General features: G+C 41.7%; 1 protein-coding gene across 1 annotated transcript in view; it reads left to right on the plus strand.

Annotated features, from left to right (window-relative positions):
* The window catches only part of PALS1 (protein associated with LIN7 1, MAGUK p55 family member), a 2,503,255-nt gene that overhangs the window by 2,168,153 nt on the left and 311,617 nt on the right, over positions 1 to 23,485 (plus strand). Inside the window, exon 20 of the mRNA XM_044074024.1 lies at positions 13,789 to 13,994. Within this exon, the coding sequence (XP_043929959.1) occupies positions 13,789 to 13,994 (206 nt within the window). The remainder of the gene's footprint in view (positions 1 to 13,788; positions 13,995 to 23,485) is intronic.

Below are 23,485 nucleotides of genomic sequence, written 5' to 3' on the forward strand. Positions count from 1 at the left end.
TTTCTTTTACGTCCTCCAGTTAAGAACCCTGTTCCTCCTTGGGACCTTATCTTGGTTTTGCAGGCCTTAGTTGCTCCCCCCTTTGAACCTGCAGCATCAGCAGATTTGAAGTTCTTGCCCTGGAAGACAACCTTCCTAATTACGTCAGCCAGGAGAGTTTCTGAGCTTCAAGCCTTGTCTCCTGTGCCCCCTTATTTGATCTTCCACAAGGATAAGGTTTCTCTCTGCACAAACCCTTTTTTCTTACCAAAAGTGGCTTCTGAATCAAACATTAATCAAACAACCTGCCTGTTTTCTTCACAAATTTTCAGAACAAGGGTGAATCTAAACTGCATTTTCTAGACGTTCATAGACAACTTCATTTTTATCTACATAGAACAAAGCCCTTCCGTAAGTCTGACCAGTCATTTGTGTCCTTTTTTAAGCCCTTTTTGGGTAAGTCCATCTCCCAAGTTTCCGTAGCTAGAGGGATTACACTAAGTATTTTGCAAATTTGCAAAGGCTTGTCTCCTCCTGGTCCTGTTAAAGGTCATTCTACCAGATCTATGGCGACGTCTGCTGCTTTCTGGTCTAGAGTATCATTGGATGACATTTGTGCGGCAGCAACTTGGGCTGTCACATACCTTCATTTCTCATTATAAGTTGGATTTAGTTTCCAGAGGGAGAGCATCCTTCGGCTCTGTGGTGCTCAGGAATATCCTTCCATGAGGGCCTTCCAGGAGTTTCAGTAGCTGGGGACTCTGTCCCACAGGTTGCAGATAAAATGAAGTTAACTACTTCAGATAAAGAGGTTATGTACTCACCATAATGTTCCAGATGAGTAGTTATACTTCATTTTTGTGCAACTTTCCCACCCTCCTAACCTCGAACCTTCTCATGTGATTAGCATGTATGGTTTACTCTAGTTTGAGTTGCTGTTTGGTTTGAGTTGCGGAAAACTCGATCTGAGGGAAGGCAGGAGATGGTGTATTATAGGTAAGGGTGAGGGTGAGGAGCTGGAGGCTCGGAGCAGATGCTTGTAAAGTTGCCGGCTCTGATCCGAAATGGATCCGAATACCCACAGGTTGCAGATAAAATGAAGTATCACTACTTAGATGGAACGTTATGGTGAGTATATAACTTCTTTTTTTTCATGAATATTCTTGGTGCCAAAGCAAGAGGGAAAATGCTTGGAGACCAGCTCTGCATCTTCTTTCCTAAACCAGCTGGTGATAGTGTTCAAGATATCATTTCACATCCTGTTTACCCTTTCCCTCCTCATTTGTTTCCTTGTATCACTATGCTTATCACACCCCTATTCATTCATACTTCAGGTGTTTCTTACGGTTGTGTGTCTGTCTCATATCAGTTCTCTACCTTACCCTTTGAACTACACATTGCACCAAGAGAGTTCACAAAGTGTCTAACTAGTCTTAGATCATTTCAGGCTACAGGGTAGCCATATTTTTGTACATGTTTAGACAACTTGCTTATCTCTCTAGAGTCTTTTTCAAAGTGTCAGGAATCTCACTTGAGTGAGAGATCTTTTACACCAGCTGGGATTCCAAAAGTCTTTTCTGACTTCATCTTACTGGATTGTATTTCTGAGTTCTCTGCTAGACACTGCAGTTCAAAAAGCTTTTCTTCCCCAGGAAAAATGGATCTATAGCTAGATCTTTTTCTAGCGTTTCCACTCAGACTTCAGTCACTTTGAGGGAGTACCTCAGGATTTTAGGTCCTATGTCATGTATGATTCTCATGATGTTCTGGCAAGACTCCACATGAGAAAGATACAGTGGTATCTGTAGTCTCTTTGGTTGCAGCACCAACACCAATTATCTTTTCAAATCACAGTTATGGGATTTGTCAGAAGAGAAATCACTTGGCCGTAGCAGCAAATTTCCTTAAATCCAGGTTTGTCCGTCCCCCTGCTCCAAAGTAGTCAGTCTACACAGATTTTTCAGACTTTGCTTGGGGAGCAGTTTCAGGAATGATAAAGTTCAAGGTGTGTGGGACACCAAGGACAAATACAAGCACATAAATGTAAAATAAATGCTTGCTCTGATCAAGGCACTCAACTCTCTCATGAATGGAAAATGGATCAGGGGGTCTTCCAAGATTTGATCCATCTGTGGGGAGGTCTTCAAGTTAGACCTCTTTGCCTCCTCCCTAAACAATCAGTTGGGAAGGCTCTTCTCTATAACTCCATGCAAAAAGGCCTGGAAGACGGATGCCTTTTCCTTTCCTTTGACAGGAGTGTTCTGTATGCTTTTCCACCCTTTCCACTGATATCCAAGGTATTTTGGAAGATTAAGACTGCATCCCTTAAGATCATTGTGTTGACTCCCTTGTGGTGCAGGTATCAGTTGATCCCCTCCTTTTAGAAATGACTGAGGGAATTTACCACAAGCTTCCTCACAGAATTTATCTACTCTCAGAAGATCAGGGTTGTTTGATACACCCCGACCCCAATCAACTTCAACTGATTGCCTGGATGTTAGGGTCTTAATTCTGTTTAGGCACATGCTTACTGAGGATGTGCAACAGGTAATGGAGGCAAGAAAGTCTGCTACTAGAAAGTCATATGTTACCAAATGGAGAATAGTTTCTAAGTGGTGCCAGCAACATAACCAGCACCCATTTAGGGCTAGTGTTTCTCTGGTTTTATAATATTTGTGAGTTATAATCCTTTGGCCTTTTGTTACTCCTCCATGAAGGTTCATTTATTGGACATTTTAGTATGTCAGCCCATGGATCCTCTTCTTTCAATGCATTCTGATGTCCAAATGTTTTTGAAAGGGGTTGTGCATAAACGACCTCCAAGAAAACCAGTGGCTCCCCTTGAGATCTTAATTTTGTATTTGAGAAACTAACACGCTCCATTTGAACCAGCTTATCTGGCTGAATTTTGAGGTACTTGCATGGAAAGCTGTTTTACTGATTGCTGTGACCTCTACAAAAAGAGTATCTGAGTTAGTTGCCAGCTCTTATGAATTAATCCTGTCTCATTTTCCACAGAGACAGGGTTTTCTTGAGAACTAATTCTCATTTTCTACCTAAAGTGGTATCAGAGTTTACTTTATGACAAACTATCCATCTCCCTGTTTTCTTTCCTGAACCTAAAAATGAGAGAAGATGGTCCATACCTTGGATGACTGCAGACAGAGTAAAATCTTTCAGGTCTGCAGCTCATTTGTTCATTTCTTGAAAGGACAACCTGTCAAATTAGACTATTTCCAAATAGTTATCTCTGGCTACTAGCTTTTTTTGCTCTCATTCTCCCTCTCTCAGTTGGCATGAAAGCTTTGAATGACTTGGTGATCATACTTGTGTTTTTAGGCAGCTCAATACGAGCTGCCTAACAGTTCGAGCACATGGAAGATGCCTTGTAGCTTTGGAAGATGGCTTGTTATTTTCTTGTCAAGATATAACACGTATAGCTAAGCCTACTGCAGCAGTAGTTATTCAAACATCTACTGTTATGTAAGTTTACTTGCACATCTTTACTCTGTTCACCCCCCCCCCCCTAACAAATATGGTTTGGTCCTCGTATATCAAGTTGGGTAATATTTTCCGACTCCATCTGTGTTAATACTTGCATGAAGCGATTATAGTTGGTAATTAAAATTGAATATTTAGAAGGATAGAGAGAGCAATTCTCTAGAAGAGTCTTTCCCCTCTTTATATATTACAGAGATCACTGCCTTTCTCCAAGATTCTGGGGTTTGTCCTTCTGTGATTTTATTGAACATGATTTCCCACCTGTCCACTATCTTTTTCTCCAGTTCCCACATTTCTGTAAGTAGACTATCACTTCTGGAGTTTTACCTTTTGTAATTCTGTTCATTGCTCTCCTAATTTCATCCTTTTCTATATGTGTCTTATTTCTTCCATTCCCAGCTTCTTAAGAGTTGGTATTGCCCATCGCCCTTCTCTTCCTCTTCTCTTACCTTTACTTTTGTAATACAGTTCCTGCCCATGTCCAAATCTCTGTGAAGTTTCCCTTAGTGTTCTACCTATCTGCTTCCTCATTTATATAAATTTCTTGTAAATTCTTCTTTATATTTCTTACAACGTTTCACCACAAGCATTTAGTTGCTTTTGGATTACTGCTAAAGTATATTTGATGTAGTGCTTTTTTCCCCAAAGTTCTCTCATCCTACTACTACTGTAGTAACCCTATCAGCTCTCTCTCCATTGCCTTCTCTTTTTCCCCACTTCCTTCCTGTTCTCACCTTTCTCAGCTCCATTAGTTCTTCTGGCATCCTTCAATTTATCCCTTTAATTCTTTGCCTTTCCTCCAATTGTTTTTTAATTTGTTCCCTAACCCACCTCTTGCTGATTTTCCAACTTTTCCCTCTTTCATCTCAATCTTTGTTTCAGTCCTTATTACTTAGGATAACCACTATATCTTATGATTCCTTTGTAGAACTTGTACTGGAATCCCTCATTGTCTATCCTTTGGAACACAATATCATTATGTTCTGTTCCCTTGTAGGTTTTTTTTTTTGCACTCTTCAGCAGTTGATTAAGTTTTAAACACAAGGTCATTGTTGCAGTAGTGTAAGCTGTAGAGGTCTGACCCCCCTTGCAACCATCCAGCTTAACAAAGCTTTGGGCACCTTCCACATACTCCACCCATACCTGTCAACCTGGAAACATCAGAAATCTGGACAAAGACCCATGAAAAGTAGGTACAACTGACCAGAATCAGGATATCAATTAGCATAAAATGTTTATTTGTAATTGTGACCCCACCTACTCTAATGGAATTGCAAGGTGCTATGTAAACATGATATGTACTTCTACAAAATAAAATCAATCCATGACTTTTGAATGCAATCCCAATCAAGTACATGGTCCGAGTCTGACTTCTACATATCTTGTTAAAATATTCAGTTTTTTAGATCTAAGATAGACAAAGATACAGTCGGAAAAGTATTCCAAAGAAAATAAGTTAAATCTATGCGCACCAATCAAACAGAAAAACAGGGAACTTCTTGCTATGATGTGACAGTACTATCCAGTGTGCTGCCCGTTTAAACAGACATCTGGCTTCAGTTCTCCCCTTACTTAAGCTAACAAATCACCAAAAACTTAAGTTAGGTGGGTAGTGATCAACAGGGTGGAGCAACAATTAAAACTGCTGCCTCAGTAAGTTCTGTTTTTTAATTCACTTAATATGTGGCCTTTTATATGACCGCTGCCTGTTTTTGTCGGGTGCTGGGTGCTTGTGGAGGATTGAATCAGACCTACTTCCAAAACAGCGGTATGTTGTCATTACTGACTAAAGTAAAACAGCTCAAGCTTTAAATAGGACTGCAGCTTCAGTACTCTAAAAACCAACGTGTCTTCCCCAGTAAAAGTAATAACTGTAGTAACAAACAAGATACCGATACAGAACACTAAGGTAAATGCTCCTACTCCTACACCATACATTTCAAACCTATCTTGTGAAAATATGTTTGAGCACCATTCTTCATAGTGCACACTATTAAGCAGTGCAACCAAATGTCATGAGATACCTTTCGTGGTGTTCTGCTGCTTAGCCATTTGCAATAAAGCAAAACAGAGAACTGCATTTCGGGAGTTGTAGTGATTGAAGCTTTCAGAGTAAAATCTTATGTTGTAATATATTCCAGTAGGGGTTATTTGTTGACACACTAATGAAAATTAATTCATTTTTACTTTTTTTTTTTTTTTTTTTTTACAATGAGTTTTTGCACTTTTGCTCTGGGTACAGGTGTATCTATTTGTTGCTAACTTGCTAGGCAAGTACAATATATAATCTTACCCATAATGCCGCTCGCCCATAATAAACTTTACACCACCCAATTCATTTAATCATTTAATTCTATATTAAACCTCAAAAAGCTATTCATTCAGCTAAAGAACTACATTAGTATAGTAGAAGACATAGAAAATTACATTTAGACTGCTTATCCTTACCAAAATGCTATCAGCTACTATTCTTAACATCCATGACAGTCCATGCTGCAGAACAGTAACAGGAAAAGAAATAAAAACTCATACACAGCTATATTACTATTACTCCAGGAATCCCAAGTATTGTTTCATGTGTGTTATACTTAAGTACCTTCCTCAGAATTACAGTTGTGCTCCTCCTCTGTGTGCTTTGAACTTTTACATCACCCAGCTATGAAGACAAGCTCCTGTAATAAGAAATAGGGATGCTGAGCATTTCCATGGGAAGTTGTATGCTCTCTCTCGTTGCTGTTAGGGCCCTCCGTCAAGATAACTTATCAGAAATACTTAGGATTTGAACTTTTAATGTCTTGTCCAACACCACTGTACTGTTTTATAGTTATAACAGACATATTGCAAGTGCAAAACTGCATCACATCGCACACTGAATTTTAGCACCTCTTTTAGTTTTGAAAGCATGATGCTAGCTCCTTACCGCTAGTTCAGGCTTCTTAATGTACCAATGAAAAACCACATGAATGACTCCAGATCTCCAGTGCCACTACTCGATCACGTCAAGATCCAAATGCTCCTCTCCACAAAAGCACTCTTTTATTTATTTATTTATTTTTAATCTTCCTCACCAGTCTCACAGTCTCCAAGTCCCACAGGCAGTCAGGCAATGCCTCATGAAGGTGATTTCATCACACACTCCCTCTGCATGATGGCGTCAGCCATAACAAAATTGTAAAAAAAATATCTGGAATTGAAGAGGCCACTTGGAAAATTGTGGCATCCCATTATTTTGCCCTCAAAACTGGTAAATACCATGGAATTCGGTAGAGCTGAGAGGTTGACTCCAGCTATGTGGAGCTCGCACAGAACTCCTGTAAATGGACAGTTTGAGCGTGAAAATCTTCAGTGCTTTTCTGCTATTGAGAGCATACCTTTGCTTGGCCCTGTGAAACTGTTGGTTGGCTGGCAGTCTTATAAGGCTGGGGTACAAGTTCTCTGCTTTGGAAAACATGCTGTTATTTTGTCTTTTTTTTTTTTTTTCCAAGAAAACATTTTTTTCCTGTCAAACTTTTGTTTAGCTAGGAAACTTATTGTAGTTGGTCTAGCAGGGCATTTCTTAAGGAGTGCTTAAATGCTCGTGTAAATGTTTTGTGAGGAGGGTCATTTTTGTCAAAAAAACTCATTTACTGCACCATTTTTGAGACTGTTGCTAGACTGTGGGATGTATTTGCTTGGGAGCAAATAAGGGCTCCCTTAGAACTAGGCAGATTTTATGAACTATAAGATGAGATTTATAATTCTGCACCTATTCCTTCCACTTTTCCAGCTTTGGAAGACACTTTTAAAGCTGGATACATTTCCAAGGAAAACTGATAAGCAGTATAGAGCTCTTCAGGTTATAAATGCCTTTATTCCCAACTGTCAGCTGACCCTGCAGTGATCCAGCTGCAAAAGCTACAAAGAAATTGTTGGCTTTCTCTAAACCAGTCCTCTACAAGTAGTTGGGCAAACATATGAGACTGTTGCTTCTTCTACATTAGACTTTAGGATCTTGAGTTATATCAGCGCTGTATGTAGAAGTTTGTGCTAAAATGTGCTTATTGTGTTGACAAAAAAATGCTGCTTCACTGTCTCCAGAAGGCAGGTCATACTTGAGTCAAATTATTTCTAACTTGACTGAAGTTTCTTAACATGCTCTGGGAAGTGTGTGAGATTGCGCTGACACTAAGTCTAGAGCTTCTGCTTCTCTGGTTCATAGGTATTTACTAGGCTAACGACCACAAGGGCCTTATTAAGCCTAGCCATGCATCCCAAATCTCTGACTAGTTCTGATGCCCTTGATAAGTGTAAACATGGATCTGGGAGATGAGACATTTACAGGTTACCTGTGTCCGTTAGAGACATAGGTGCAAACCAAAGATTAATTTCCTGTTTCCCATCCAGTTGTCCAAGTTGCACTTGAATTTGGTTAGGGAGGAACTCTGCTTCATATGGATTGGGGGGGGGCTGTTCCATAGACTGGGTATTCTCTGGGTTACATACCTATCTCTCCAGCAGGTCCTGTTTATATCACAGGCAAGGTTTAAGTCTTTAGAAAGGATAATTCTTGGTTCTGGGAGATGAACCATTTACAGGTTACCTGTGTCCGTTAGAGACATAGGTGCAAACCAGAGATGAATTTCCTGTTTCCCATCCAGTTGTCCAAGTTGCACTTGAATTTGGTTAGAGAGGAGCTCTGCTTCATATGGATAGGGGGCCTGTTCCATAGACTGGCTATTCTGTGGGTTACATACCTCTCTCTCCAGCAGGTCCTGTTTATATCACAGGCAAGGTTTAAGTCTTTAGAAAGGATAATTCTGATGCTGCTTGTTTTGTGGATTGCAGGAGTGCGGTTTGACAATGCCCTGTCTTCCAGGCATAGATCTCCCCTCAAAAGCCTGTAGGAGACAAAAATGCAGGGGAAAGGGCTTTGAGGCGGTCTGCATAGGACATTTTACTTATGCCCTGTATTCTTTTAGTGAGGAACCTTTGTGGACATTCCAGTTGTTGGATATGCCTGTTTAGGTACATACCAAAAGAGGGATTGTACTCAATGATGGGTCTGATGAATGACGAATACAGTGGAATAATGACTTCCTTGGACTTGGATGCCATGCCTTTGTTTATAAGTGGCGCAACACAGAAAGATTTCCTTACCACTGTAGACACGTGATTGTCAAAGGGTAGCTTACTATCTGTGTGTCCCTAAGTCCCTGACTACTGGGTCATCTCTAAGAGGTATGTTGTCAGTATGATAGTTACCAGGGATGGATGACTTCCCAAAGGATACTGTTTTGCATTTCACTCCTGGAGAACATTTGTGTCAGTGTGTGATTCAATGACAGCTCCTAATTTGCAATCATCTGCAAATTTAGTCAGCCAGAGACCACTGATATTGGCCTTGACTTCTGAGAAGTAAATGCCAAAAAGGAGCAGTTCAAGGACTGGTTCCTGAGGGACTCCACTTGTGACTGGCCTCTTTGTAGTGGTGGACTCCCCAATTCTAACTTCCTGGGTCCTGTCTGTGAGCCAGTTGGCTCACAGACGTAATCAGAATTTTTCTGATTGTTTTGAAGTCAGCAATTCTTAATTTTCCAGTTAACCCATATCTGTTTTTTGTCTGCATTTTTACAGACCTTGACAGAGGTAAATTGATGCATGGAAATTCAAGGATTTTTCAGGTACCCAGGTTCTACCCTTACTAGGCCACTTCTAAATCCTTTAGAGGGCAGAACAAACAGAAATCCCAGCTTAGCAACAAACAGGCCTCCAAAAGAAATGACAGGAGGATAACTCCTAAATCAAATAAAAGTAACTTTCCCAAAAAGTGTTATGTTCTAGCTAATGAGTGACTATGCCAGGAACTTGATCACTTTACCTAAACCTCCTGCCTCAGTTTCCGTACCTTTCTTACACTAATTGACCCTCCAGTCCCTTAATGTGGGAGTCAGAAAATTTCAGACAGATGCATGCTAGGTGATTCAGAGAGGATTGACTTGTCAGTAGGCGGAGTCTCCGCCTCCTTTTGGGGGAATCCCTCCACATTCACAAAACCAGACACAATACTTCCAGAACATTGTCTTAAGGTAACACTGGCTCTCAAAAATGCTTACCATTACATACCCATTGCTTACTGTTTCAGGAAGTATTTCAGGTTTGCTGTATCTAGATTACATTCTGTTCTCTGCATTACCCCCCAAGCTGTACAGTACACCATGATTATTCACAAAGTGTCTAGCTCCAGTGGTGGCTCACTGCAGATTGCAGGGCATCCACCCCTTTCATTATTTAGACTCTCTTATTTGTGCATTGTCTTCTCCCAGATGTTTGCAGTTCCTAACAAAGGTGTCCAACCTCCTGTCACATCTGGGATTTCATTTGAACCTACAAAAGTCCTTTCTCACACCCTCTCACAAAATTCTTTTTGGAGTGTGTGATGAATATACTCAGGAAAAAGGTGTTCCTTCAGAAAGAAAAGTAATAACTTACCAGCAAATCTTATAGGTTCAAAGTTAGCCTCACCAGGACCTTTATAAGCCTAAGCCGTGCAATCCAACCCTTGTATGTCAATGTTTATCATGGGCGTTTATTAGGAGAGGGGTACATAAGGAAGTTTGTACAGGTTATGCGGGTGGATATGTTCCTTTGAGCATTAGTCTATCAAAGACATGGGAGCCAGACCCAGGGTGAATTTCTGATTTCCTATCCATTGGTTAAGGTTACACTTCAATAGGGTTAGGGGATGGACTCTGCTTCACATGAATGGAGAACCTCTTCCAGTGAGTGGAGGTCCTTCGAGACAAACATTCGTCTCACCATCTTGTCTTGTTTACATCAGAAGCAAAATTTAAGTCCTTGTATCTAGTGGTTCTGATGCTTTTCATTTTACAGATTTGTAAAAGGTCAGTTAGCACTGGATCCAAGGATTCCTTGTATGCCAGGCATAGATTGCCTTTCAGTAACTTGTAGGAGACAGAGTGTACAGACAAATTTTTAAGGTGATCTGCATAGAACAGTGTGTTTAAGGAACCATTGTGGGTGTTCCAACTGTTGCACTTGTCTGGTCAGGTACATGCCGAAAGGGGCATTGTACTCTGTGACTGATGAGAGCCGAATAAAGTGGCACTATGACTTCCTTGGACCTGGATGCCATGCCCTTACTTGTAAGCTGGGCAACGTAGTCATTTTTGTACTATCTTGGCCATATGTTGGTCAAATGCCAGATTACTGTCTACATATGTTCCCAGATCTCAGACTCTTGTGTCAACTCTTAAGGTTGTTGTATCAGTGAAGTAAATTGCCTGGCAGTTTTCCCAAAAGGCACTGTAATGCATTTCTTGGCATTGAATTTTAGTCCTTGAATGTGGCACAAGTAATTTGTCTGTTAGACTTCCTTGTAAGATATTTGTGTCATCTGGAGATTCTTTGATGCCTCCCAATTTGCAGTCATCTGTGAACTTGGTCAGTCAAAGGCCCCTGAAATTAGCCTTTATCTCCAAGAAGTAGAAACTAAATAGGAGCGTTCCCAGCACAGAGCCCTGAGGTATCCCACAGGTGACCAGTCTCTTAATGGAAGTGGTATCACCAATCCTGACCCCTTGGGTTCTATCTGTGAGCCACCTGTCAATGCATTGCATTATGTAAGGGTTTATGCTCAGGTCAGTGAGTTTGTCAACTGTACCCAAGTGGGATATTGTATCAAATGCCTTAGCAAGGTCCAGGTAGGAGTTATGCACCATCTTCCCCTCATTCATTGCCTTGGTGACCTTTTCAAGCAAGTCCACCAGGTTTAGTAAGCATGATATTACCCTGACAAAGCCAAACTGGGCTGGGTCCAGTGTCTGAAGTTTGCCTATGTCTTCGTTTATCATTTCCATGATAGTTTGTTCCTTGGCTTTGCATAGTAGAATAGTCAGACTAATAGGTCAGTTGTTTCCAGGGTCAGTTGATGGTCAACCCTTGTGAAATGGGATATCCATTGCAGTCCTTCATTCTCATGGTACAAAGCCTGTTTTGATACTGTAGTTGAAAAGTGATTCAAGTGGTCTTGATAGGTCATGTTTCCAGCTATATGAGGTATACTTGAATATTTCCAGGGCTCATTGAGGCTGTGCTTTTTACTTTTGTGAGTGCCGCCAGAATTTGCTCCCTCTTAATAGTTGGGGGTTATGCTAGTAGGTATTTCATGATGGGAGGCAAGGGGGAATGAATGAGGGGGTGGACTTTGAGCTGAATTTGTCAACCATCAAATTTGTTAAGTCTCTCTGCTCAATGAAGATGGCACTATTGACCACCAGTTTGGCACACTGATATGTGCCGCCTTTGAGGTTTCGGAAGTAGTTGTAGAAGGCCTTGTGTTTGTCTTTAGCCTCTGAGGCTATCTTGACCTCGTAATGGTCCTTGATGGGCTTAATTAGTCTTCTTAGCTTCCTGTTTAGTTTAATTAGAGAGATTGTATTATTATGGGAGTTGCTTTTCTTGATTTCAGCCATGGCTTTTTTCCCTTTTGTTATGTACTCTATTAAGATTAGAATTCCACCACTGTGGTTTGATTTAAAGCGAGGTTTGGGCATCTGGTAGGTACAGCAGCCTCTATTTAGCCATTTATATGGTTGTAGGAGGGTCTCTGTCTCTCTGAACAATTCAGCATAAGTTGTTGTGAACTCTGGGTTGACAGTGGCATTGGATTTTGATTAACTACACCCTATTAAGTGATGGTTTGCTTTTAATAGTTTCTGTTACTGGCTTTGCTGGGTTTACTGAGTTGATTTTTATTTCAAACGAGACAGTTTTGTTGTCCGACCTCACCAGTGCAGGCATGACACTGGTGGGGGGAGTGCATCGGTCTTCCATATTGGTGAATAACAATGTCCAGTATGCTTGAACCTTTGGTGTGTATGCGGACTATCTGGTCAGTTGTATTTGTGTTAATGAAGTCCAGATATCATTGTCTACAAATATGAGTCCGTGTGCAGTTACCAGTCTATTGAGGGATAGTTACTCTCCTATGAATAGGGTATGTAGTTTAATGGTGAGTGTATCCAGCATGTCTAGGTATGAATTATGGGAGTCTAGGGACATAGAGGTGACATGTAGTTTGTCAGGATATTGTATGGTACTTTGTCTCTGGTGATGTATGTGGATGAAGTCCAGGACGTCATCCTGTTTAACCAAAGTAGAGTTATGCTTATTGCTAATATAGATTGAGATTCCTTGTTTGTGCAGCTGATGCTCTAAATGTGTGGAGGAAGGCACTGAATCCTTGCACTGCTGTAGTACTTTCTACAGATTAAACCATGTCTTGGTAAGTGCACAGATGTCTGTATTTCCAGAGTGAGGAGAGCTTGTATGTTGTGGAGTTTCTTGTTTAGACTCCTAGCATTGAGCAATAACACCTTTAAGTTTCTATGGATATTATTTGCCAAGTCAGTTGGATTTTCTGTTTGGCATAGCCTGTAAAAGGGTCTAAGGAGATGGATAAAGTTTTAGCCAATATTTGGAAGCCTAGGGGAGATAGATACAGACCATCCTTTGCAAAGCAACATGGTGTGTTAACCTTGTCCTCCCATACTGACAGATATTGAATCCCCCTGTAAAGACACAAGAAACTACGCCAGTTGTTGAAATCCACCATCTTTTGTTCATACTGTGGCATCATCCTTGGTGAAAGTTGAGTACTGCTCAATACAAGGCACATACTTGCTTAAGAAATCTTCTTCTTCTTCTTTCGGCTTTTCCAGGTTAGGGGTCACCACAGCAGATCATCTGCCCGCTCATGATTGGCAGTGGAGTTTTACAGTGTTGAGTTGCCAGCCCAGTGCCCAACCTTCCACAGAAGGCGCACACACTCACGCCTAGGGCCAATTTTAGAGTGTCCAATCCACCTACTGCATGTCTTTTGGGATGTGGGAGGAAACCGGAGCACCCGGAGGAAACCCACGTGACCACAGGGAGGGCATGCAGAATCCGCACAGAAGGCACCCCAGCTGGGAATCGAACCGGAGAACCTCTTGCTGTGAGGCGACAACGCTAACCGCTGCACCACCGTGGCCGCCCACATACCTGCTTAAGAAATATTTAGTGAAATCAGCAATGTCCGATGCTTTATTTTGCATTCCTGTCTTGTAATACATTTTCATGTTTGCCATTATGGTATATCTTACTGTGATTTATGTTTGCTATTGTTGTACATCTGAGTTTGTCATTGCCTTTTTGCTGAGGTCATATGTGAAAAGGTCACTGACTCAATTCATGTACTGGGCTAATGAATGTAAATAAATAAATGTAAACTGACCAGTTTTATATGAATATATACATATTTTTCTTTAGATACAACTCGGAGCAGACGGGACAATGAAGTAGCTGGTCGAGATTATCATTTTGTGTCACGACAGGTCTTTGAGACTGATATTGCAGCTGGAAAGTTTATTGAATCTGGTGAATTTGAGAAAAATCTGTATGGAACTAGTACTGATTCAGTGCGGCAGGTGATCAACTCTGGAAAGATCTGTCTGTTAAACCTTCATCATACACAGGTAAAAATAATGTAAACATACGTGAAAGCAGTGAGATTAATGTGTGTTAAGCCATTTTTAATGCTGTAATGGAATGAAATACAAGGCTGAAATGTGCATGACCATACCGTAAGAGTTACTTTTCTATTTATCGAGCTACAGTTTTTGTACAAGACATTTAACTTGCTGGCTTCTGTAGTAAGGTATATGTCCTTGTGAAATGTCACCTTTAAAAGTGCAGATAAAAGCAGGTCCATCTTGCCTTTTTAGTTGTACGTAATTCTTTCTACCCCATTTATATTAGTGACTACCATCTTGCTGTCATTTCAGCAGCTTTTTTTGCATTCTTAAACCCCATTCTTGTACAATTGCCACCTCTCTGAGCAGGCCTTTACTTGTAATTACATCCTCCCAATGGATGCTTGCATTCATTCTGAGATTTATGTATAGTAAACTTGCGGTTGGATGTTTGTGATTTATATACCTCGTGTACTGCATACCTCGACCTGGCCAAAGCTTTTGACACAGTTCACCACTCAGGCATAGTAGAGAAGCTAAATAAACTGGAAATAAACCCCAGTGTCACCCCATTGGATTGCCAACTGGCTCATACATAAGATGCAGATATCTAAATAGGGCAAGTTACTGTACAGGAAAACCAGACCCACCAGAGGAGTCTACTAAGGTTTTGTGCAGGGACCTCACCTGTTAGGCATCTACATTTCTGAAGTAAAAGCCAAATACCAAAGGTCCTCTGCCTAAGTTTGTAGAGGACTGCAATCTTGGGGCAGTCACTGAATCCCCAAATGATTTCCTACAGGAAGGTTTGTCTCAAGTAAATAACTGGTGCCAAAATCATGGACTGAAACTGAATGCCAAGAAATGCATTATTGTATTATTTGGGAAGTCATCTACCCTAGGGAACTACCATGTTGACCATACACCCCTAATATTTGACCAAGTTCTTCTGGATTTGGGAACTTAGGTGGACTGTGACCTAACTGTTGACCAACATGTGTCTATTGTAAGAAAGTGCCAATTTATTGGGATTTGAGAACTTATGTGGACTGTGACCTAACTTTTTACCAACACTTGTCTATTGTTGTAAAAAGGTCCATCTATATTGCACAACTCATAAATAAAGAGATTATGTCTAGATGTAGGGAGGTCATTGTCCCCTTCACTCAGCTCTCATTGGACCAATCATTAAATATAATGCCCCCTTTGGAATGTATCTGTCCAGACACATATAAACAACTGGAATGCCCACAGAGACATCTTACTAAAAGGGTAGGCCTAAACAACGTGATCTACTTGGAACGACTCAAAGCTCTGTCCTACAGCCTAAGAGGTGATCTGTGTCTGACATAAAAGGCATCATCTGACCTATTACTGACTGATTTATTGCACATCAGCAAGTCAAATGGCATCAGAACTATTCTGTCTAGAGATCTAAACCTGCTACATCAACAGAATGGTTTGGTGGGAAAGGTACGTCAGGTATGTCTTGCAGAGGATGTTGCTACTGTGAAACAGCCTCCTCATCCACATAAAACAAAGTTCATCCCTGTCCATTTTCAAGCACAACTTAGATCTGTGGATGGGAAACAGAAAATTTACCCCAGGACTGTCCCCTGTATTGCTAATGGACAGAGGCAGTTCCTAAATGCTTTATCCCATGCATGGGCCCCTTCAAATTATCTATGGTATGATCCCAGTTATTCTCATTAGGGGTAATATATAATTATCGATGATATGGTATGGTTAAGGCCAATCGATAACCAAATGTTATAGGTTATATCAAGCGCTAATAGAAATTGGCTAGACCTAAAATGTCCTGCAAGGGCAGCTAGACTAGTACTTCACTATGAGTCTCTACAGTTCTTGTGGTGTGCCTCTAACATGTAGTATGCTTGAATGTTAAATAGATAAACATTTTCTGTAAACTTAAACGTGGAGTTTAAAGGTTTGTTCATGTCTTTTCAGTTGTATTGCAACAGTGCCTTCTTTACTGCTGTTCTGAATGGGGCTATTGCAGGCTATGTATTTTGTTTGATTGTTTTTATTTTATTGTTTGATGTCCAACAATTGGTTATAGTGTTGCACTTTTAGGACCATTTTATTCTTCTAATGTAGAAATCTCTCAAGAAATATACATAGGAGAAGCATGCAAAATGATGAAAAAATATGAGAAACTGAAAAATCAGTAGAAGCAGTGTTTGTTCTCCACCGTGGAGTAAGACCAATTTATTTCTAGAGATTGTTTACGGTGTGTGTTTTTGATTGTGCATGCTGCTGTTTGGCAGTGCCTAGTGGTGTTTACGGCACCATTCTTCATTTTGCTGCAGTTTAAAATAATACACTGCTAAGCAATTGCACAGCATTTGATTTGTGTTACAAGCTTTTTCTCCATAGGAAACAAAAAGATGTTGAGAAGGTAATTTAAAAAGTAGGGAAAGTTCATCAACAAGTCTTGGTAAGTATTGCTACTTTTCTGGCAAGTGGCATATAATAAAAAAAATTTTGTATGTTTAGTGAAGTGAACTGTAGACTGAAAATAAGGAGAAAGCTTCCAGAACTTGAAGAATGCCATGACACAATTCTTCAGTTTTGTTCCCATTGCCTGATAGTCTCTTGTAGTATGTCAGCATTTACTCCTTATAATTGCTAGCTGTTTTTTCTGGAATTGGAATGGAGTAAGGGTGACATTTTTGCCTATATTAGCAACTATAATGATCCTTAGGACGTTAGCTAAGTGGTCCCTGCTCCCATTTCCCCATGCCCAGACTCGCACACTCCAGTTCTCTGTATGCCTTTGCTGTTGTCATCCTTTTAATGTTAATGTGAGATTTTGCACTGGGATCTGTAGATGTCCTTCCATGTCAGTGTTGTGGTATCCTTTATCAAAGGGACCTCCTGCCAAGGATAACCAAACATCTGGCTAGTATACCAAAGCATTCAGTTCTTACAGGCACCATACATCACACTTATGCTCCCAGCTCCCAATGTATGGCATAAAGGTGATGTACGGACACAGATACTTAAAACACAGAAGAAGAGTCAAACATGAATAGCAGGCTTTCACTCGGAGTCTTTTTAATGTTTTCATAGCCTTGAAGCCTCCTCAAGGGGGTCTCTGTGCCTGCTTCTCTCTGGTCTTCCACTCCACTCAGGAGGCCTGGGGAATTGGATTCCTTGGGTGAGAACCTGGACTCGGGGGGGGGGGGGGGGGGGATCTTTGGCTTACTCTTCTCTTATCCCTTGCCCCTTGGACTACAGTTCAGAAGAGGAGGATTCCATAAGTCCAGATCCCCCTGGAGGTAATTTCCTTTGGGGATACCATTGCCTGTATGATTATTTTATGTGGGATTGTTCTCAAGTTTGAGATTCAGAAAATATATTATGACCTCGTATGGATGGAGTCTCCTAAGCCAGCTGCTATTTATCCTGTTCTAACAACCTCCTGAGTACTTTCTCAGCCCTCTTTTTGTAGCCCCTGACTCTTAGCCCCCTGCACCTAAAGCCAGATAAATTCTATGAAGCACCTAAGGAATGCAAATTTCTTTATAAATGCCCTTCTGCTGATGCTTCTGTAGTGTCAGTCTCCTCTAATAAGCCATCCAAGTTGTTGCCCTCTACCAAGCTGCTGTTGCCTTCTGATAAGGATTGTAGGGTTATAGAAAGGCTGGACAAAAAAGTGTACACTGCTGCCACTTTATCCTTTAGGGCCATTATCTGCCAGACTCGCATGACTAGGTATGTCTTGGCACTCCTTTCTCAGTTTTCTATGGTGGTTTTTGACCTTCCTCACTCTGAGGGTAAGGCTTCGGCCCTTTCCCTTCTGGGCTGTATTTCTCAAGTTGTCTGCCACTGAGTTAAATGCAACTATAATGCAGCTGATGCTTCTTCCAGGGCTGCTGCCTTTGGTTCAGTTGTGAGGTGTTCTTTTTGGCTTTGTTTTCATGCTTTATTTGATGACATTAAGGCCAAACTTTTGAATGCTCCTTTGGAAAATAAAAACCTTTTTGGGTTGGCTGAAACTGAATGATGTTCGTTTTTCACTGTTGCAGTCATTACACTTGGGTTATCCTGCTGACAGGCGACCCGCAGTCGGCCCAAGTTCCAAAGTCTGGGTCCAGCGTCGGTTGCTGTCGCCTCTTCCCTGACGTCAGTGCACCAGGGGTATAAAAGTTGCAATCTACGCCATTTTCTTCAGTCTTTCTTGCCGCGCGGTGCCCGAAGCAAAAGCAGTTCGCAAGTGCCGGTCGGCCGACTCCTGAGATTTTCAAAATTGAATTTCAGAACCAAAGTCTTCAGTAAAGCTAAGTACCTCGTTGGGGAACATTTTTCTTGCTCCAGACCGATGTCAGTAAAAGTTAATAATTGTATTTCTTGTGGGAAGCAAATACCTCATAAGGACTTTCACTCTTACTGTATTCCTTGCCTAGGCCCTGACCACGACGTTACTAGTTGTCGGTTTTGTGCTAGATTTAATAAACGCACTATTAAACGTCAGTTTGATTTCGCTTTACATTATTTTGGATGAAGATTTAATTATATAATGCCGTCAGAACAACCGACGACTGGAATGTATAAAAAACACAAAGACAAAGAAAAAGACAGGCATCCGAGGTCCAAAACCGACGACGAAGCCTCTTCTAGGCCAGTCGCCGATTCTCAGTGAGGTGCTTTCACAGCCCCTGACACCCGCTACCTCAGAGCCACAGGCCGTAACCGACAGCCACGTGGAAACACCGAGGCCTGTGGAAACTCAAGGTATTGGGCCTACGGAATCTATACCCTCAGATGGGTCTGGAGCCGCTGAGCAGGCACCGGCTTCTGAGGGTGTTTTCAGACCTTCACAGCTTACAATTAAGGCTACTACAGCAGCAAAGGCAAAAGCAAAAACACCATTAAAGACAAGGAAACAAGTGCAGCATTCTTCAGAACAGTCATCCATGCCAAAGAAACAAATGCTTAAAATGGCCGTAGACCTTATTACTTTAATCAGGGGCTCCCATCCCCCTCCTGACAAAAGGCCTAGGCAAGACACTGATTATGATTCCTCTGATCAGGTTTCCATTTCCTCTGATTCTTCTTCTGGTCAGGGCTATTCTCTCCCTCCCTATGAGGACTTTGATGCTGAAGAGTCCATTCCTTCAGCCTCACCACCTGAGGAATTACTCTTTTGGGGAAACCCTGCACACCATGAGGGAGCATCTCCATTGGGAGAGCCAGGATTACTCAGAATCCAAGAATAGGCTCAGAGATTTACTTTTATTGCCTCAGCACAGGCCCCTGGCTATACCCCCTGTGCTTGATATTGTAGATGATGTTTTTTCTGAATCCAGTCTGTCTCCTGATTCTTTACCCCCTGCACCAGTAAAGCCAGACAGGTACTACAAGTTCCCTGACTCTCATAACTTTCTTTACAAAAACCCTGCTGCAGACCCAGAAACAATTTCTCAGAGTCCTAAAGGGGTTAAGGCTTCCACTGCCAAAAATCCTGTCCCCTCAGATAGGGATTCCAGAGCTCTGGACAGATGGGGAAAAAAAGTTTACACTTCTGCTACTTTAGCTGTAAGAGCTTTAAACTGTCGGTTTCACATGCTTAAATATCAACAGTACCTCATGTCATTGTTAAAGCAGAAAATGGTTACAAATATAGAAAGGCCTGACAGTAAAGAAATGCAGGATTTATTGCATGCAGTTGAACACGTGGGAAAGCAAACTCTGCAATGTGGTTTTGATTCATTAGAGGCTTCTTGCAGAGCCGCAGTTACAGGCTCTGTTATTCGAAGACATGCTTGGTTGAAAGAACAAAGTTTACCTGACCATGTTAAAGTAAAATTATTGGATGCTCCATTACATCATGATACGTTGTTTGGTGTTAAGGCAGAAGAGGTGTTAAAGAAAATGGAGGATAAAGCAAAGTCTATGCAAACGGTGAAAGATTTCTTACAGGTTCAACCACCAAGATTTAGTAGAAACTGGCCTTCAAAAAATTGGTCCTTTCCAGTGTGAGACAGGCCACAAAGAGGCAGATACAGACGCCCAAGAGGCAGATCTCAGCCCCAAGGCTCCTACAGACCTAAACAATGGGGTGCTTCAGCCCCCAGAGGAGGAGAAGACAAATCACAACCTTATAGGAAACAGTCGCAATGACTTCCCTCTGCAAATGCCAAGCTCTTACCAGTTGACAGCACCCCTAGGGGGAAAGCTAGCACTTTTCTCAAACAATTGGCACATGATCACCCAAGACCAATGGGTGTTGAATATTGTTTCTCAAGGCTACAGGTTCCACTTCCACACGCTTCCAAAACCAAAAGGTATGCCAAACCTGCCACAAAACCAATGGGCAGAGGCACAAAAGCAGATTGCGGCTCTTATGGGTATGGAAGCTATTCAAAAAGTTCCACAAGAAGAACAGGGACAAGGATTTTACTCAAGACTTTTCTTAGTACCCAGAAAAGACAAAGCCTGGAGACCAATACTGGACCTGTCAATCCTAAATACTTTCCTGGATGTTCCAGAATTCAAAATGTTAACACTACAACAACTTCTGCCCATGCTGGGCAAGGAGGCTTGGCTAGTTACTTTGGATCTCAAGGAGGCATACCTGCATGTCCCAATTAGACAATCGTGCAGAAGATACCTCAGATTTATAGCAGGCTCAATGCATTACCAATTCTCTGCACTGCCCTTTGGCTTATCTACTGCACCCAGGGTCTTCACAAAATGCCTGGCACCAGTAATTGCATTTTGCAGACAAAAAGGAATTCAAATATATCCCTACTTGCACTACTGCTTTATTCAAGCAGAGAGCAAGGACATTCTTCTAAAACACCTGGCGTTTGTAAAAAGATTGCTAATTTGCCTAGGGTACACAGTAAACGAAAAGAAATTGAAACTAGTGCCCTCTCAAGAGATAATATTCCTGGGTGCAAGCTTAAATACAACTGCCCAGATGGTTTATCTCACGCCAGACAAACAAAGGCAACTGACTCATTACTTTCAAATGATGGCAACAAAAGACCCAGCTCCCTGCAAGAAAAATTCTGCAGGCCGTGGGTTTCATGGCATCCTGCATTCTACTAATTCCATATGCAAAACTGCATATGAGGAAACTACAGTGGTATGTAAAAAGTGTTTGGACTCAGCATTGTCACAGCCTAGAGACAGTCATAACCTTGATTCCCTGCCTACAACAGGAGTTTCGATGGTGGTCCCAGGCCTGTCACCACAACAAGGGACAGCCTTTCACCTTACCTATAGCCAGGCAGACAATAACAACGGATGCATTGGATTATGCGTGGGGAGCACATATGGAAAAAAATGTATTCAGGGCACGTGGCCCAAGGAACAAGTGCATCTTCACATCAATCAAAAAGAGATGCTAGCTGTACAGAATGCCCCGACAGCCTTCAAGGACCTAATGCATCCAAGACAACTATTAATAAAGACGGACAATACCACAGTTATGTGGTGCATAAACAAGTAAGAGGGGCACACATTCCTCCCCCCTATGCAGATAAGCCATGACTTTGTGGAACACAGCACTAACCTACCAGGTACATCTGCAAGCACAATTCCTGCCAGGCCAGGAACAAAAAATACACTGGCAGACGAACTAAGCAGAAATCTCATGGATCCTCACAAATGGAAGCTAAATCCACAAGTGTTCAACATGATAACAAGGAAATAGGGATGCCCAAACATAGATCTTTTTGCCGCCCCTCACAATTGCCAAATACAGAAATTTTGCACAAGGACTTATCACTCTCAAGCATGGAAAGTGGATGCTCTGTCATTCAGCTGGAAAGGCCTGACAGTCTATGCCTTCCCTCCAATGCATCTACTCACCAAGGTGCTTCTAAAAATCAGACAAGAGAGGCCAAAAATGATCCTGATTGCACTAGACTGGCCACACCAGCACTGGTACCCACTCCTAATGAGTTTGTCCCAAGGCCCACATTGGCCTCTACCTCAAATCACTCATCTTCTGACACAACAAAACAATCAGATTCTGCACAGTCAACTCAGAACCTTAAACCTGGCAGCATGGCAGATAATGTAGCCACTCAGACTACACCTCTCTCTAAAGCTGTTATGGATGTAGTTTTGGAAGCCAGGAGGCCCAGCACTAGGAAATCTTATGCAGAAAAATGGAAGAGATTCTGTTCTTGGAACCAGGCACAAGGCCTCGAACCACTTGTCCCTAATATACCTCAGATTTTGCAATACCTAACTGAGATGTTGGACAAAGGCCTATCTTTTTCATCCATTAAAATCCATGCCTCTGCCATTTCAGCTCATTACAATACGGATCCTCCAACTTTTTCATATCCTCTACTACGACAGTACCTCAGAGGGACAAAGAATATAATACCCCTTAGGAGAGCACCAGTACCTACGTGGGACCTCAATTTTGTTTTAGAAAAACTAACACTACCTCCATTTGAACCAGCCAGCACAGCTGATCTAAAATTCTTGTCATGGAAAACTGCTCTGCTCCTAGCAGTCACTTAAGCAAGAATAGTCTCAGAGTTACAGGCATTAATGGCTGTGGGAACCTTTCCTCATTTTTCATCAGGACAGGGTTTCTCTTAGGACAAACCCAACATTCATGCCAAAAGTGGTCTCCAATGTGGCCTTAAACCAAACAATTCATTTACCTACTTTCTACCCAAATCCCCAGAATAAAGGGGAAAGACTTCTGCACGCTTTGGATATACACAGACAGCTATGATTCTACTTGGACAAAACAAAAGCTTTCAGAAAAACTGAGCAACTGTTTGTAGCATATGCTGTAGGATCACAAGGAAAGCCTATTAAAAAGCAGACAATCTCCAAATGGATAGGACACTGCATCCACTTCAGTTATGCACAGCATGGCAAATCTGTGCCTAAGGGCATTAGGCCTCATTTTACCAGAGCAGCAGCCACTTCAGCAGCTTTCCTCAGAGGAGTACCAACCAAAGACATTTTAGAAGCTGCAACCTGGAGCTCAGTGCACACTTTCACCAAACACTACCACTTACCTCTCTACTCCATATCCAGAGCAGGCTTTGCCACTGCAGTTCTGCAGGGATTGTTAGCCTCGCCAAATTCAATTTAGACCCAGCCACCCAACCTTAGCTTTGGAATTCTACCCAGGTGTAATGACTGCAACAGTGAAACATGATGAACATAGTACAGTTGTGTACCTACCATAAATGTAGATGTTCGAGTGTATTCACTGTTGCAGTCCAGGTTACCCACCCACTTTCTTTGCTGGAACTTTACTGTACTTCTCAACTCTATACAACCTATGTGGTGTATTTGCTTGTAGATTAAGGAAATGTTTATAGTAATATATACATGTTTTTTTGGCATATTTCTATCTTTTCAGCCTTCCTATCTGGGGGGCACCTGACATCTGGGGCAAGAAAAACTGAAGAAAATGGTGTCGGTTGCAGCTTTTATACCCCTGGCGCACTGACGTCAGGGAAGAGGCGACAGCAACTGACGCC

This window comes from Protopterus annectens, chromosome 6.part0, assembly GCF_019279795.1.
Source record: "Protopterus annectens isolate FY-2018-M chromosome 6.part0, PAN1.0, whole genome shotgun sequence".
Taxonomy (NCBI): domain Eukaryota; kingdom Metazoa; phylum Chordata; order Ceratodontiformes; family Protopteridae; genus Protopterus; species Protopterus annectens.